Below are 15,820 nucleotides of genomic sequence, written 5' to 3'. Positions count from 1 at the left end.
TTTGATTTTTCTTATCAAGATGCTTGTTGATCATCTATTGTAAATCTTGGACTTCACTTTGCAAGTTGTCAGAAAGAATCTATTGGCCATCCCTTTTTAAATGACATTTTTCTCTCTCTCTTTTTTTTTTTAATTGCCAGAGGGCACATTTGCTTGCCAGAGAGAGAAAGCAGCCCCTAATGGGATCTGGTCATGCCAGAATCCCCTTTCCTCCATTCCTCCCTCCAGTCAGGATTGTGAGCATGTGCACAGCCTTGGCGTGTTGCTGGGGACATTATTTGAACCATGGTCAGCCATGTGATGTCTGTCTCCCTTAACCACTGACCTGTAGAAGGCCAGTCACATTTTTGTCTTCATGTCTTCACTTTCCATTTTGTATGTTATATGTAAAGTCAGTATTTTTAATACATATTTACAGTTTAGAAAAAATGAAGTAAATGAAAAGACATCAGATAAAATTTTAAAAATAGCTCGACAAGTCATATATTTTCTCCTTTTGCAAATAGAATTGCTTTGTAAAAATTACAGTGCTTTGGTGCTATTTTTTGTTGTGAAACTAGAGTATCGCAGCACATTGTTTTTCTTCAAGGGTGGCATTTGTTTATGAAAGACCTACATTCTTCAAGGATTAATTAACTTTGTTTAAAACCTCGGTGACCAAGATCTCTTCTAAGTCTTTAAGTTTTACTGTTAACTTAATTTTTAAATCTTTATTTTTTTTTTTAATTTTTAAATGATCACATTATAGTGCAGAGCATTGGTTCCTTGCATTTAGAAGTTAATTACATTTCTGAAATACACTACAGAAACAATGTAGCTGGGTCACCCAGGATAATTAGACATTGCATCTGTAAACCTGAAGTGCATATTCCTTCTCCCGGAAAGGAATTCTTGAAGGTAAAGGAGATGGATAAAGGTTTGACTGTTTTCTTGTCAGGTTGCATGAAACCCGTTCAGGAGACATCTGCAATGCCTGTGTCCTGCTTGTGAAAAGATGGAAGAAGTTGCCAGCAGGATCAAAAAAAAACTGGAATCACGTCAGTTTACTTTTCTTCTTTCTAAATGATATCTCTGATTATGTATATTTAAATTTTATCGATTCATTCATTTATTTTAATTTGATCAGAGGGAGACACACGGAGAGAGAGGGAGAGTGGAAAAGAAAGCCACCAGGTACAGGAATCAAACTGTGGTCAGCCATGTTGGGAGTGTCCAGTGCCTTAACTACCACACCACCTGCTGGCCCCAATATCTCTGACATATTTAAGTAACATTAATTTTCATCTAATTTAGGAAGTATTTATGTCCCCAGGGTAGAAACATTTGAAAAGAATAAAATACTTAAAAAAAAAAAATACAATACACTGGCTGATGCCCAGATACATTGCTTAACATTTTGCCACCATTTGAATAGAGTAGCCTGGTGTGACAGTTCTCCAAGGCTGGATCCAGAATCCCCCTTTTGGAGACTTAGGGTGAATATTCATGCATTTTTAGGCTTAATCCAATCATTCTCAGAGTTCAGTAAGCATGGATCTCTTCTTCACCTCCTAGGATAATGTGTTTCTTTGAACTAGGTTGGTATTAATAATAAGCACACAGGTTTTAGAATCAGGCCTGAATTTGCTTTTGTTTTCAAATCATTTATTAATAATAAAAATAATACATAAAACCTTAATTCTTTATTTATATTTAATTTTATTCACTATCATTATTTTCTTTAATTTGGCCAGAGAGAGGAAAAGAGAAAGTGAGAAAGGAAGCCACCAGGTTCAGGACTTGAGCCATGGTCAGCCATGTGGGAATCCAGCACCTTAACCACGCCACCTCTGGGCCCTCAGGCCTGAAATTGAATCTTGCTTTTCTTTTACCACTTACTAGTTGTGGACTTTGGACAGTTACATTTATTTATGAAGTACAAAGGAAATAGCTGTATCAAAAACTATCATGAGAAGTGGATGAGAGTCAAGTAGAACACTTAATAACTACCTAATTAGATGCAAACTATCATTTTCTGTTTAAATCTAATAGTTGAGGGACCAGTAGTTAGTATAATGTCTATGTCGCTGAACTCCTATGTAGTTGACTGCGGTTCCGGTCCTGGACCCGGTGGCTTAAACTCATGCTGGGGACGTGTGCGTGCATGCCCAAGATCCCAAGAGGAGAATGGAGGAGAAGGGATTGCGGTGTGGCCATCCCCCCCCCCCCCCCCGGGGAGGGTGATTGCTCGCTTTCTGTCTCTCTGTCCCTCTCTTTCTGGTGAGCACACATGCTCTATAGCAAAAACCTCCCCCAAAATAAATAAATAAATAAAATCTAATAGTTGAGATCAGACTGACACATTAAATGGATGTTGTTATGTCTACACATTTGCTTTCGGATGTCACTGGTATTCTTTTTTAAAAAATTATTTAGTATTATTTATTATTGATATTATTAGAATTGGACATGAGAGAGAGAGAAAGTGAGAAAGCGAGCCTCCAGGTCCGGGACTCGAACTGTAGGTGGCTATGTGGGAGTCCAGCGCCTTAGCTCCAATACCCCCTGCGGGCTCCAGAATTCTTTTTTAAAAAATTTGCCAGAAAATGTGTACACCCAACAGAGATAGAGCACGAGCGAGCGTGTGAGTGCACCCAGTGGGGTGTGGTCACACCATAATTCTCTTTCCTCCATTTCTCCATCCTGTCAGGATTTTGGGCATGCACCTGTGCCTTGCATGTTTTTCAAGCTGTTGGGCTTGAACCATGTGTCATCTTTATTTTATTTTTTTGAGAGAGAAAGAGATTTTTGCTATGGGGCTTATGCGCTCTCCTGAGAGACAGAAAGTGAGAAATCATCTCCTGGGGGGGATGGCCATGCCACGATCCCTTCTCCATTCTCCTCTTGGGAGTTTGAGTACACAAGCACACTTGCTCAGCGTGAATTTTAAGTACCTGAGTCCAGGACTTGAACTACAGTTGACTATGTAGGAATCCAGCGACTAATCTGCTGGTCCCTGTGTTGTGATCGTTTTATACACAAGCTTAACTGCTGCACTGCAGGGCCAGCTCACTTCAATTTTCAAAAACTACTTTTGATGACCAGAACAACACTGTTAATTCTTATTTCTTTGAATTCTAGCTTTCAGACTTACAGAATTTGTACAAACTATTTGTTTTTAAGTAGACAGACATTTTTCTTTACCTTTTTTCCTACAGTAGCTTTACACTGTCCTTTGGTGACAATATTACATTATTATAGTAGGTAAACGTGAATGGACATAATAAAAAATAGGACTGTGTAGGTTAGATCCGTGGCCAGGCTAAAGTTCAAGACAACGCTGTTGCCACCCTGTAACTGATCTTGGTTTAAGGTGTATAGTGAAAAGAGCATAAAAAGTAAGTCTGGAGGGCCGGCAGGTTGTGTGGTCGTTAAGGGTACTGGATTTTCCCACATGGCTGACCATGGTTCGAGTCCCGGACCTGATGGCTTTCTTTCTCATTTCCCGCCCCCAGACTTTGTCCCTCTATGGTCTAGTTAAAATAAATAAAGTTAAATGAAATTCTTATTTATTTATTATTTTAAAATTTTAACTTTATTTATTATTATTATTATTTTCCAGTTTGATGAGAGAGAGGAAGTGAGAAAGAAAGCTACCAGGTCCGGGACGCGAACCACAGTGGGCCATGTGGGAGTCCAGCGCCTTTCACTATCATGCAGCCTGCCAGCCCCTAAATAAAATTATTTAAAAAAAAAAAGTCTGGAGACCTTGGCTTCTGCTCTTCCCCTTCCCACCCACCCTCACTCATTTATTAGTGAAATATGGCACAATGCATAACTTCTCTTGTTCTTGTTTTTCGTCAGTCTAAAATTGGAATGACAAATATGGCTGTCTCACTGCTTTGTGGTGTAGGTGAAATAAAAAATATACGAAAACGTTGTGAACTGTAAAACGTCTGTAGAAATGTTTGTTGTCGGTAGGCTTTTCAGCCTGATTGGGCTGTCTAGTAATGACTACCCTCTGTATATAAATCAATTTACATTTTTCCTCAGTAGACTCCCAATAATGCCCATCTGCTTCAAAGGAAAGCCTTACTAGATAAATAGTATTTATTTATATCCTATGTTGATTAAAAGTGCACAGGGAGCCGCTCAAACACTTGAGTATGAAAACTAGTATGGCTCCCTTAAATAGGGGTGGGTCTGAACCAAAGAGATACACCGGTGTCATTTTAAAAATGGTATTAAATATTCAGTGTTTTCTTCCAGGTGGTAGATGCGAGGGCAGGACCCAGTCTAAAGACTACATTGAAACCAAAGAAAGTGAAAACTCTATCTGGAAACAGGATAAAAAGCAACCAGATCCTTCTCTTGTTCTTGTTTTTCGTCAGTCTAAAATTGGAATGACAAATATGGCTGTCTTACTGCTTTGTGGTGTAGGTGAAATAAAAAATATACGAAAACGTTGTGAACTGTAAAACGTCTGTAGAAATGTTTGTTGTCGGTAGGCTTTTCAGCCTGATTGGGCTGTCTAGTAATGACTACCCTCTGTATATAAATCAATTTACATTTTTCCTCAGTAGACTCCCAATAATGCCCATCTGCTTCAAAGGAAAGCCTTACTAGATAAATAGTATTTATTTATATCCTATGTTGATTAAAAGTGCACAGGGAGCCGCTCAAACACTTGAGTATGAAAACTAGTATGGCTCCCTTAAATAGGGGTGGGTCTGAACCAAAGAGATACACCGGTGTCATTTTAAAAATGGTATTAAATATTCAGTGTTTTCTTCCAGGTGGTAGATGCGAGGGCAGGACCCAGTCTAAAGACTACATTGAAACCAAAGAAAGTGAAAACTCTATCTGGAAACAGGATAAAAAGCAACCAGATCAGTAAACTGCAGAAGGAATTTAAACGCCACAGTAAGTTTGCCACTGGAACATTAGTAGTTAAGAATAATTGCTCAGTGTTTTTCTTTTGCCAGGAGTGGTATGTGTGGATCATATTTCTCTTCTTGCTTTTTAACATGTAATTAGAATGCAGTGTTAATTTGATAGAGATGTTATCTTATTTCTGTGACATGCTACAACTGATGTTGCTGTACTTTCACTAATTAGCCCAGCTGTCCGCTTCAGATTATGCAGACCAGTCTGATCTCTATTGACATCTTAATTTTCTAGAGGTGCATTTCTATCTTAAATACCTGATTTTTATGGATGAGGAAATTGAGACCTGGAGAAAGGCTGAAGGGTATGTAAATAAGTAGGGAGTCTGAGCCCAAAGTCCAGATATTTTAGGAAGTAACTTTAGAATCTTTTTTTGGTTTTTTGGAGAGGTTTTTTTTGCTATAGGGCGCGTGCGCTCGCCAGACAGAGACATAGAGACAGAAAGCAAGAAATCACCCCCCAGGGGGGATGGTCACGCCGCAATCCCTTCTCCTCCATTCTCCTCTTGGGATCTTGGGCACGCACACACACACGCCTGACGTAAGTTTTAAGCCACTGGGTCCGGGACGCGAACCGCAGTCAACTACGTGGGAGTCCAGCGACATAGCCATTATGCTAACTGCTGGTTCCCCGTAACTTTAGAATCTTAATCTTAACTCAGTTTTAAACCAACCTTAGGCGTTTCAAGTTTGAGGGGAGATGTGTTGTATGGGTTGATAGAGTGGCCAAGGGTATCCAACTGATAACCAGATTTACGTACTCTAATCAGAAGTGGAAGGGAAAGTGCTGAGGTGGCACATCTATATTTTGGAATTTAGATTTCGGGTTTTTATAAAAGAATTATTTCTTTATTTGCCACTATAATGATGATGATGATGATGATGATGATTTTAATTTGACCAGAGAGAGAGAGAAAGGGAAAGTGAGAAAGCAAGCCACCAGGCCTAGGACTCGAACCGTAGTCAGCCATGTGGGAGTTCAGCACTTTAACCACCACGCTACCTACCAACCCCTAGATTTCAGGCTTTAAAGAGAAATATACTCCTAAAATGTTGCTGTATGGTGTTTTGTATCGTCCTCTGGGGAATCTGAGGCAGCAATATCGAATCATACCATTAGTATCTCTGTAGCATAAATGGAGCAGTAGTTTGTCTACTTAAAATCGTAGTTCAGGTTTTGTCAGATTTTGTGGCCATATAATTTAGAAATAATCTATTTTCAGAACTTTCTCAGAATTGTGAATAGAGGTCGTGGACTTGTACTGCAGTGCTATATATATATATATTTTAATCTATAGCATCCTGTTAGACAAAATATTATCAATTAAGACAAATGGTTATCATGCTTGCTTTAGAATAATGAAACAAAAGAAGAAAGTTTATTGACTAGGTAGAGCAGAGAGGAGCATCTTTTGAGCATCTTGATAAATACACCAAACATTTTACCGTCATAATTATCTCAGTTATTTCTATTTTAGATGTTTAGATAAGAAGCACAGATTTCTTAAAAATTATTTAATTTTATTTATCACTATTATTATTTTTTCAAGAATTATCATTTTTTAAATTATTATTATTTTGGAGATTTTTTTTTTGCTATATGGCACATGCACTTGTCAGAAAGAGAGAGAGAGACAGAGACAAGAAAGCAAGAAATCACCCCCCAGGGGGGATGGCCACACTTCAGTCCCCTGTCCTCCATTCTCCTTTCTGGATTTTGGGCACACACATACATATGCCTAGTGTGAGTTTTAAGTCACTGGGTGTGGGACTTGAACCGTGGGAGTCCAGTGGTGTAACCATTACACCCATTATTTTATTTTATTTTTTTTAAGAGGGAGTCTTGCTTGCTGATTTGTGACACTTCTGCTCAGCTCCTGGGACCACAGGAATGCACTACCATACCCATTTCTTTCTGATCCTGTCTCGCTGTGTTGTCCAGGCCAGCTTCAAGTTTGCAATACTCCCACTTCAGCCTCCTGAATTGCTGGGATTACAGGCCCATGCCGCTGTGTCCAGCCTTAGGTTGGACCAAGAATCGAATCCAGGCCTCCCATATAGTCCCAGTTTGTGGAGCAGAGTATCTTAGCTGCACACTACTAAGCTGGGCCTCCGTGGAATTCTTTCATAACCAGCTCTCATACCCCTGCCCCAAGGTTTCAGTGCTACTTTCCATTCTCACTAGATGTTATTTTGTTTGTTTTTTATTTTTGTTTTTTTGACATAAGGGTGTTTGCCAGAGTGAGACAGAGAGGGAGAGACAAAGAGACACAGAAAAATCACCCCTGAGGGGGATGGCTAGGCCATCTCCGCTTCCATTCTCCTCTTGGGACTTTGAGCATACATGCACACACATGTCCAGCTTAAAATTACTTGAGGATGATCAAATAACTGAAATTTCAAATGGTTCAAAGATCTAAGCACTTCCTAGGATAGTGTGTATGCCTGAAATCCAGGAGTATGAAGAAGGGAGTGCAGCATGACCATTCTCCCGGGGGAGGGCGGGGTGGGGGGCAGTGTTTCCCACTTTTCATCTCTCTTCTCTGTCTCTCTCTGTCTCTGGTGAGCACATGCGCCTTATGGCCAAAAAAAAATCTTCTAAGAAAAAAATGTGAGGGGCTAGCAGGTGGTGTAGTGATTAAAGGCACTTGACTCCCACATGGTTTGACCACAGTTCGAGTCCTGAGCTTGCTTTCTCTCTCTCTCCAAAATTAAAATAAGTGATTAAAGGCACTGGACTCCCACATGGTTTGACCACAGTTTGAATCTTGAGCTTGCTTCTCTCTCTCTCCAAAATTAAAACAAATGAATGAGGGGAGAACCAGCTGGTGGTGTGGTGGTTAAGGCGCCAGATACTCCCTCATGTCCAACCATGGTTCGAGTACTGGACCTGGTGGCTTGCTTTCTCACTTCCCCCCCCTCTCTCTCTCTCTTTCTCTGGTCAAATGAAAATAAATGAATGAATACATAAAAAATTAAATAATATAATTTTCTTAAAATATAAAAATAAAATGAATGAATAAATAAAGTAAAATAAATAGTTCTCTAAAAAAAAAGGTGTGTTCTGGATTGAACCTCTGTTGATTGATTGATTGATTAATTAGATTGCCAGAGTGCTTGCACTCTCCAGAGAAAGAAGAGGGAGAGGGAGAAACCACCTATTTATGGTGGTGTGATCATGCCACAATCTCTTCTCCATTTCTCCATCCTGTTATGATTTTTGTTTGTTTGTAATTTGCTGTAGGTGTACGTGCTCACTGGAGAGAGAGAGAGAGAGAGAGAGAGAAAGCACCCCCTAAGGGTGTGGCCACTGCAGTCTCTTCTCTGCTCTCTCAAGATTTTCGGTGGCTGCACATACATGCCCAGCATGTTTTTCAAGCCACTGAGTCTGGTACTCCAACTGTGTAGTCAGTTATGTGGGATCCAGCCACCTTAACTGTCACGCTGGCTGCCTCACGATGTTAAGGTTTTGTGCATGCAGACACACACACACACACACACACACACACACACACACACACCAGCAGTGTTTTTTAAGCTGCTTGGGCCGGGATTCAATCCCCATGTGGGATCTGGCTCTCCTAACCAGTAGGGGTGGGGTCAGTGTCACCCCTATTTCTGATATTCCTGGGGCTGTGATATTGTGTATCATATACAGCACAGTGACTGACAGCTAGATTTTATTTTCTGGCATGTAAATTTATATGATGTCTTCTGAGAGCAAAAACCTCCCATCAGGTTTAGCTCTGCACCTAATGAATTGTCTTTATTCTGTATTGAGTCGTCGGGAAGTCATGGTGTAGGAAAACGTAGACTTTCCCAACAACTTAATAAATCTGGAACTATTGTTTTCCCTTTATAAAGTGTCATTTTTCTTTGCCTACTTTAAGATATTTTCCTTTGTTCTTTTAATTTTCAGAGGTTTAATTATGGTGTGGCTTGGCATGGATTCTTTGGGTTTATCTTGTTTGGGCTTTGCTCAGTTCTTTCAATCTGTTAGGTTGATATTCTCACCAAATTTGATGGTTTTTCAGCCATTACATTTGATTTTCATCTCCTTTTATCTCCTCTCCCTCTGGGTTTACAATGACAAGAACGTAGGTTTTTTGTCACAATCCCGTAGGTCTCAGGCTCTGTGAGTTTGTGGTGTTCAGATTTGTTGTTCCTTCTAGTTCACTGTTGAGTCCATCCACTGAGCTTTTTATTTCATTTATAGTTTTCAGTTTGAAATTATTAATTTGCTTGCTTGGGAGTCTTCCTGTTTCTTTGCCAAGGCTGTGTTTTTGTTTATTCCAAACTTGTTCACAACTGCCCTTTGAAGCATTTTTATTGTAACTGCTTTAAAATCTTGTCCGGATAATTCTAACATCTCTGTCATCTTGGCGTTGGCATTGTACGTGCCTTTTCATTAAGCTGGAGATCTTCCTGGTTCTTGGTACAATGTGATTTTTGATTGAAACCTGGACGTTTTCAGATTGTCTTGTGAGATTCTGGGCCTTATTTAAACCTTCTGTTTGGATTGGCTTATTTGGAAACCCTCCAGCAGGAAAAGAGAGTGAGAGAGATGCTGCCACTACGGCACTACTGCCAGATGGTGTTCAAAGTCAGGTCGCTCACTCGGCCTCCATTGTCATCTTAGGCTGGAAGGGGAGAGAGAGGCCTCCTTGTTACTACTGGGTGTAGGGCTGAATTTAGGTTCCTGCGTGGCAAAGGTGGCCTTGTTTCTGGTGAGCTACAGGGAGAGTCCTGACTCTACCAGGCTTTCTCTAACACCATACCTGTGGAGGAGTTGTGGGCTTCCTAACTGTCTCAAAAGGGTGGAAACCAAGATGCCACTTGATCTATGGGGACTGGGTGGTGGATAGCTGCAGCCTTTTCTGTGGTGGTGACTGGAACAGCAGGGGTTACTGTCTAAGAAAATTTACCTGTCTTGATTAGGAGACCTTTTTCCTGGTCCTTTGGCTAGAAAGAATAGGCTTTTTCCCCCTCTGATTGTCTTCACCCATTTGCATTTTTGGGTTGCTGCTGCTTCACCTCTAAGTTTGGGATTTCTGAGAAGAAATAAAATCCAGAAAAACTGGGAACTCACCACCAGGTCCTTGTTTGGGTCTAGAGCTACCTAGATTGTAATCTTCAAATTTAGGGTTTGGTTTATTCATGATGTCCAGGGTTTTTAGTTGTATGAGCAGACGAGTAGGAAAAACACTTCTACTCTATTATTCCAGAAGTGGAAATCCTCATTTTCTTTCTTTCTTTTTTTTTTTTTTTTAAGAATTATTTATTTAACATTTAAAATTAATATAATAATTTAATTTCCCATAGGGCATATGAGCTCACCAGAGAGAGATGGAGGGTGGGGGAGTTTCCCAGAGAGAGAGGGGGGCCAGGGAAGTGAGAAAGCAAACCTCCAGGTCCAGGACTCAAACCACTGCTGGCCATGTGGTAGTCCAGTACCTTAACCAGTATGTTACCTGCTGGTCCTGAAAGGCTTCATCGGTTTTTGTTTTTGTTTTTGTTTTTAACTTCAGAAGGTACTCCGGGGGCGGGGGGGGGGAGGTTAGGGGGAGGAAAGCCATCTTCCATGGGGGGGGGGGGGGGGGGGGAGGTTAGGTAGAGGAAAGCCCTCTTCCATGAGGGCATGGTCACCGCTAAATTTCTTTCTCTCCATCTCTCCTACCTCTTGGGATTGGGGGACACATGCACATGCTCCCGGTGTGTTTCTCCCACCAGTGGCTTCAGGACTTGACCTGTGCAGTCAGCTATGTGTAATCCAGCTGCCTTAACCACCACGTGATGGGCTGGCCCCCTCCTTTTCCTCTGTTATTTTTTTAGGTTTTTGTCCTAGGGTGCCAGCACTCTCCAGACAAAGACAAAAGAGAGGGAAAGTGAGAAATAACCCCCTAGGAGGGATAGCTATGCCACAATCCCTTCTCCATTCTCCTCTTGGTACTTTGGGCACATATGCACATATCATACTTCCAGGGCTGGGCCTCAAACCGTGGTTATTCAGCACGTGGAAGTCTAGTGTCTTAACTGCCACACCACCTCCTGCGCCTCCCCCCCATTTTCTTTTTAAAGTACTGGGTTGTCAGAAACACATGACTTACTATTTTTTTTTTAGATTTATTTAATTTTATTTAGTTAGTTTTATTCTTATCAGAGAAAGACAGGAAGAGAGTGAAGGAGAGTGAGAAAACAAGCCGCCAGGTCCAAGACTCGAACCACAGTTGGCCACATGGGAGTTTAGTACCTTAACCACCACACACCTGCCAGTCCCAAGTCATGACGTATTTTTCCGTGCAAAAATGAGTCGACTTTTTTGACAACCTAATACATTAGTGTACAGATATCTTTAAATATCAGTAGTGAGTAGATTATAAATTCATTTTTACTTTTTAAATTTAAATTAAAAATTATTGCTAGATATTAATCAGAGGAGGAGGGGTAAGAGCACCCTCAATGGGATGTGATCACATTGCAATCCCCTTACCTCCATTTCTTCATTCTGTCATGATTTGGGGCATACGCATACATGTGCACACACACACACACACACACACCCCTCTGGTGTGTTTTCAAGCATCGGGGGTGATGTTCAAAAGATGGCCGGCCCTATAGGATCCGGCTTCCTTAACTACGAGGCTATAAGTCTAGCCTTCTTTTCTTTTCAAAGCTTTTTATTTGTATATTTCTCCATCAGTGAGACAGAAAGTGCCCCTAGTAGGGACTTGACTTTGCAGTCCACCTGGCTCCAGCTTCAGCCAGCCCTACTGCACATGCCTACTGTACTCAGGGAGGTCTTGGAGAATTCTAGAACCTTTCCATGTGTGCCTGCCTTGCACAGAGTCACGTTTTACCACTGCTACCATCCAGCCCCCATTTCCTTCTTTTTGTCAACTCTTTCAAACTGTCTGTGGAGAAGTTTATTTGTAATTTCATATAATGAATTGATTTTTTATTTTAAATCTTTATTGCAGATTCTGATGCTCATAGCACCACCTCAAGTGCCTCCCCTGCACAGTCTCCTTGTTACAGTCACCAGTCAGATGACGGCTCAGACACAGAGATGGCTTCTGGCTCCAACAGAACTCCCGTTTTCTCCTTCTTAGACCTTACATACTGGAAACGGTAAAAGAAACAAAATATCTTTCTAACCACCAAATCATCTTAATTACAGGCAGTGGTTTCCTACTTCCTTAGCAATTAAATGACATTTGGCAAACAGCTTGGTAACACACGTGATTGGAGGTGGGTTTAGCAGAAATTGAGCAGGGAAATAGGATTTTGTATTCTTTTCCTATTAACATTGATTAAAAATAAAAATCACAAGATACCGTAATTTCCTGTAATGGAGTAGATGAGGTGTTTTAACTATCCCACCAAAAAACATACAAGTGCTTTGAAGTCTTTAAAAACACATTGATATGGGACCAGCAGTTAGAGTAATGGCTATGTCGCTGGACTCCCATGTAGCCAATCGTGGTTCAAATCCTGGACCTGGTGGTTCAAACTCACGCCAAGTGCGTGTGCATGCAGGCCCAAGATCCTGAGAGAAGGGATTGCGGCATGGCTATCCCCCCTGGGGGGTAATTTCTCGCTTTCTGTCTCTCTTTTTGGTGAGTGCACATGCCCTATAGCAAAAAAGCCTCTCAAAAAAATAAATAAATAAATTGATAGAAGATTAAATTAATATGGAATAGTCAGGCCAAATGCTAAGTGAGCTTGTGACCTTCAAGGTCCAGAAAGATAACAGTCTAGGAAAAGGGAGGATATTTTCCAAGAGAAATGGTTAAGTATTTCCTAGGCTATAGATTCGTGAAGGCAAGATAATAAACAATTTTACCCATAGCCTATCCTAGGATACTGTAGAATGTGGGACAAAATAGATCTGTAAGCAATGAGAAAATAAAAATAACATATTTTATTCTTAAACAATACAAAGAAGCTAGAAAGCAATAGAGTAATATCTTCAGTGAACTAAGGAATACTAGCTGTTAACCTAGAATTAGTATGTAACAAAAATATCTTTATGAACCAAGGACATTAGACATTTTGACTGAAAAAAAAAATACTGAGTTTGCCACCAAGCTTACTCTCACTGAAGAAAATTCTGTAGCAGAAGGAAAGAGGTTTCAGGTTAAAATTCTAAGGAGAAAGATGTGTGAATAAAATAGTAAATATTTAGGTAAATAGAAACAAACATTGACTATTTAAAATGACTGGTTGTAGTTATACAAATAAGAATTACAGGGACCACGGGGCCAGCAGGTGGTGTGATGGTTAAGGCATTGGACTCCCACATAGTCAGCTGTGGTTCAAGTCCTGGACCTGGCAGCTTGCTTTATTGCTCTGTCTCTCTATCTCTGGTCAAATTGAATAATAATAATACATCAATAAAATTAAATAAATAATTATTTGTGAAAAAAGAATTCCAGTGACCAGCAAATGGCATAATGGTTACATCACCGGGCTCCCACGTAGTCAGCTGCGGTTTGAGCCCTCGACCTGGCAGCTCAAACTCACACTAGGCACATGCACGCATGTTCAAGATCCTGAGAGTAGAAAGGAGGAGAAGGGATTGTAACATGGCCATCCTTCCTGGGGAGGTGATTTCTCACTTTCTGTCTCTGTCCCTCTGCAAGTGCATGTGCCCTGTAGCAAAGTCTCTCTTTAAAAAAAGAAATGAAATGACAACTGTAACGTAAGTTGAGGCAATGAAGGTGATAGAAATCAAAGCGCCCAGTGTCCTTTATGTTGTGAGGATAAATTTTGGATTGTCAGAGAAGTCATGACTTTTTTTTTATGTTTTTCAGTGCAAAAATGCATCATGACTTTTCCGATAATCCAATATATTGATTAACTAAAATAAGAGGGGGACACCTGTAGAGAAGAAGGGAAGAGGAGGGATTTTGAATGAGAGTAAAATGCCGTTTCATGAGATGTCAATGTGAACAGTAAAGATGCATGGAAAACATGGGGCAAATAGAAAAGCAGAGGTGGTAGAACTGTCCCAAATTAATTAGTGATTATAATACATATGAGTAATAATGGTTCCAATTAAAGGAACAAAAATCAGATAATCAAAGGAAGTTTATCAGATGTGGATAATAAAAATACACCTAGCAAAACAAAATAGAGAAAACCAGCCCTCATATATTTGAAATCATAAAATCCAAAAGAAAATAAAAGTCGCAAAATATAACTAGGGTCTGGCAGGTGGCTTGGTGTGTAGGCACACTGGACTCGCACATGGCTGACCGTGGTTTGAGTCCTGGACCTGGTGGCTTGTTTTCTCACTTCTCTCTCTTTCTCTCCCTCCCCTCACTCTGTCCCTCTCTGGTCAAATTTAAAATAAGTAAACAAATAAATAAAGTTGAATAAAATAATTCTTTAAAAAAAATTTATGACTGAACAGTAAGTGAAGAACATCACAAATCAAAACATGTGGCATAAAGCTGAAAAGTAGATAGAGGAGAATTTATTGCTTTTTAATGCAGAAAGACTAGGGACCAGCAGTTGGCATAATGGCTATGTCGCTGGTCTCCCATGTAGTCGACCACAGTTTGAGTCCCGGACCCGGTGGCTTAAACTCATGCCGGGCGCGTGTGCGTGCGTGCCCAAGATCCCAAGAGGAGAATGGAGGAGAAGGGATTGTGATATGGCCATCCCCCCGGGGGGTGATTTCTCGCTTTCTGTCTTTCTGGCGAGCGCACGCGCCCTATAGCAAAAACCTCTCAAAAAAAGAAAGACTAAAGAAATTAATTGATAATGTATCTAACTTAAAGGTTGATAAAACCCAATATGAAAACGAATGAAAGCAAGGCTATCCTAAAAGAGTAGAAATGGAAAGAGGGGCAATATGTAGTGGAGTGAATCAGTAAAGTTAAGAGTTGGTTTTTGAGTGGATCAAGAAAATGATATGAGGCCCAAAAGGTAGTGTGGTGGTTAAGGTGGCTGGACTCACACAAGGCTGACCACAGTTCAAGTCCAGGACATGGCAGCTTGCTCTCTCACTTTCCTTCTCTCTCTCTCTTATCAACTTAAAAAAAATAAAATAAAGATAATGACAATGAATAAAATTTTTAAAAAGAGAGAAAAAGAAAAAGAGATGGTACACATAGCATTTTAGGAAAGAGCAAGGGGATTTACATATAGATAAAGCAGAATTTGAAAGGTGATATAAAATAAATTCGAATATGTAGGTCAAAGGGATACATTACTAGAAAAAGACAGCTTAATGGAACTGTCTGATGAAAATTTTAAAAACTTGAATAGTCTCAAAATAAGTTGATTCAGTGATCAAAAATATTTCCTTGGAACCAGCAGATGGCATAATGGTTATTATGTTGCTGGACTCCCATGTAATCAACTGTGGTTCCAGTCCTAGACCTGTCAGCTTGAAATTCAGGCTGAGGCCCAAAATCCCGAGCGAAGAATGGAGGAGAAGGAACTGTGGTGTGGCCATCCCCCTTGTGGGGTGACTTTTCACTTTCTGTCTCTCTATGTCTCTCTGGTGAGCACATATGCACTATAGCAAAAATCTCTCCAATCAATCAATCAATCTGTACACACATACACATTCCCTCAAAGTAATTGCAGGCCTTGATAAGCAAGTTAAGTTATACCAAACATTCTAGGAATACATGATCCTAATCTTTCACTGCCTCTTCCAGACAGTGGACAAAGAGGACACAGGTGCCAGGTATTTTATAAGGCTAGCATAACTTTGATACCAAAACAATAAATCCTGACGAGACTAAGTTTATTCTAAGGATGTAAGATTGGTTTAAATGTGAAAGTATCAATTAATATAACTTACTTCATTGATTTTTTTTTTTTTAAGAAATAATTATTTTATTTAACTTTATTTATTTATTTATTTATTTATTTATTTA

The 15,820-nt window shown here is 40.1% G+C and overlaps 1 protein-coding gene across 3 annotated transcripts in view; it reads left to right on the top strand.

Annotated features, from left to right (window-relative positions):
- Window positions 1–15,820, top strand: part of SINHCAF (SIN3-HDAC complex associated factor) — a 37,409-nt gene that overhangs the window by 18,657 nt on the left and 2,932 nt on the right. For 2 of the 3 annotated variants that reach the window (XM_014584057.2, XM_027768100.1), the window contains exons 3-6: window positions 938–1,037; window positions 4,249–4,341; window positions 4,869–4,902; window positions 11,903–12,053. In XM_014584057.2, coding sequence (XP_014439543.1) covers window positions 938–1,037; window positions 4,249–4,341; window positions 4,869–4,902; window positions 11,903–12,053 — 378 coding nt within the window. Of the gene's footprint in view, window positions 1–937; window positions 1,038–4,248; window positions 4,342–4,775; window positions 4,903–11,902; window positions 12,054–15,820 lie in introns of all 3 variants that reach the window. The other variant, XM_027768101.1, reaches the window with a different exon arrangement.

The sequence above is a fragment of the Tupaia chinensis genome, unplaced genomic scaffold (assembly GCF_000334495.1).
Source record: "Tupaia chinensis unplaced genomic scaffold, TupChi_1.0 Scaffold145519_1, whole genome shotgun sequence".
In the NCBI taxonomy this organism is placed as follows: Eukaryota; Metazoa; Chordata; class Mammalia; order Scandentia; family Tupaiidae; genus Tupaia; species Tupaia belangeri.
Note: the sequence above shows the minus strand (reverse complement) of the source record. Positions and strands in the feature narration are given on the sequence as shown.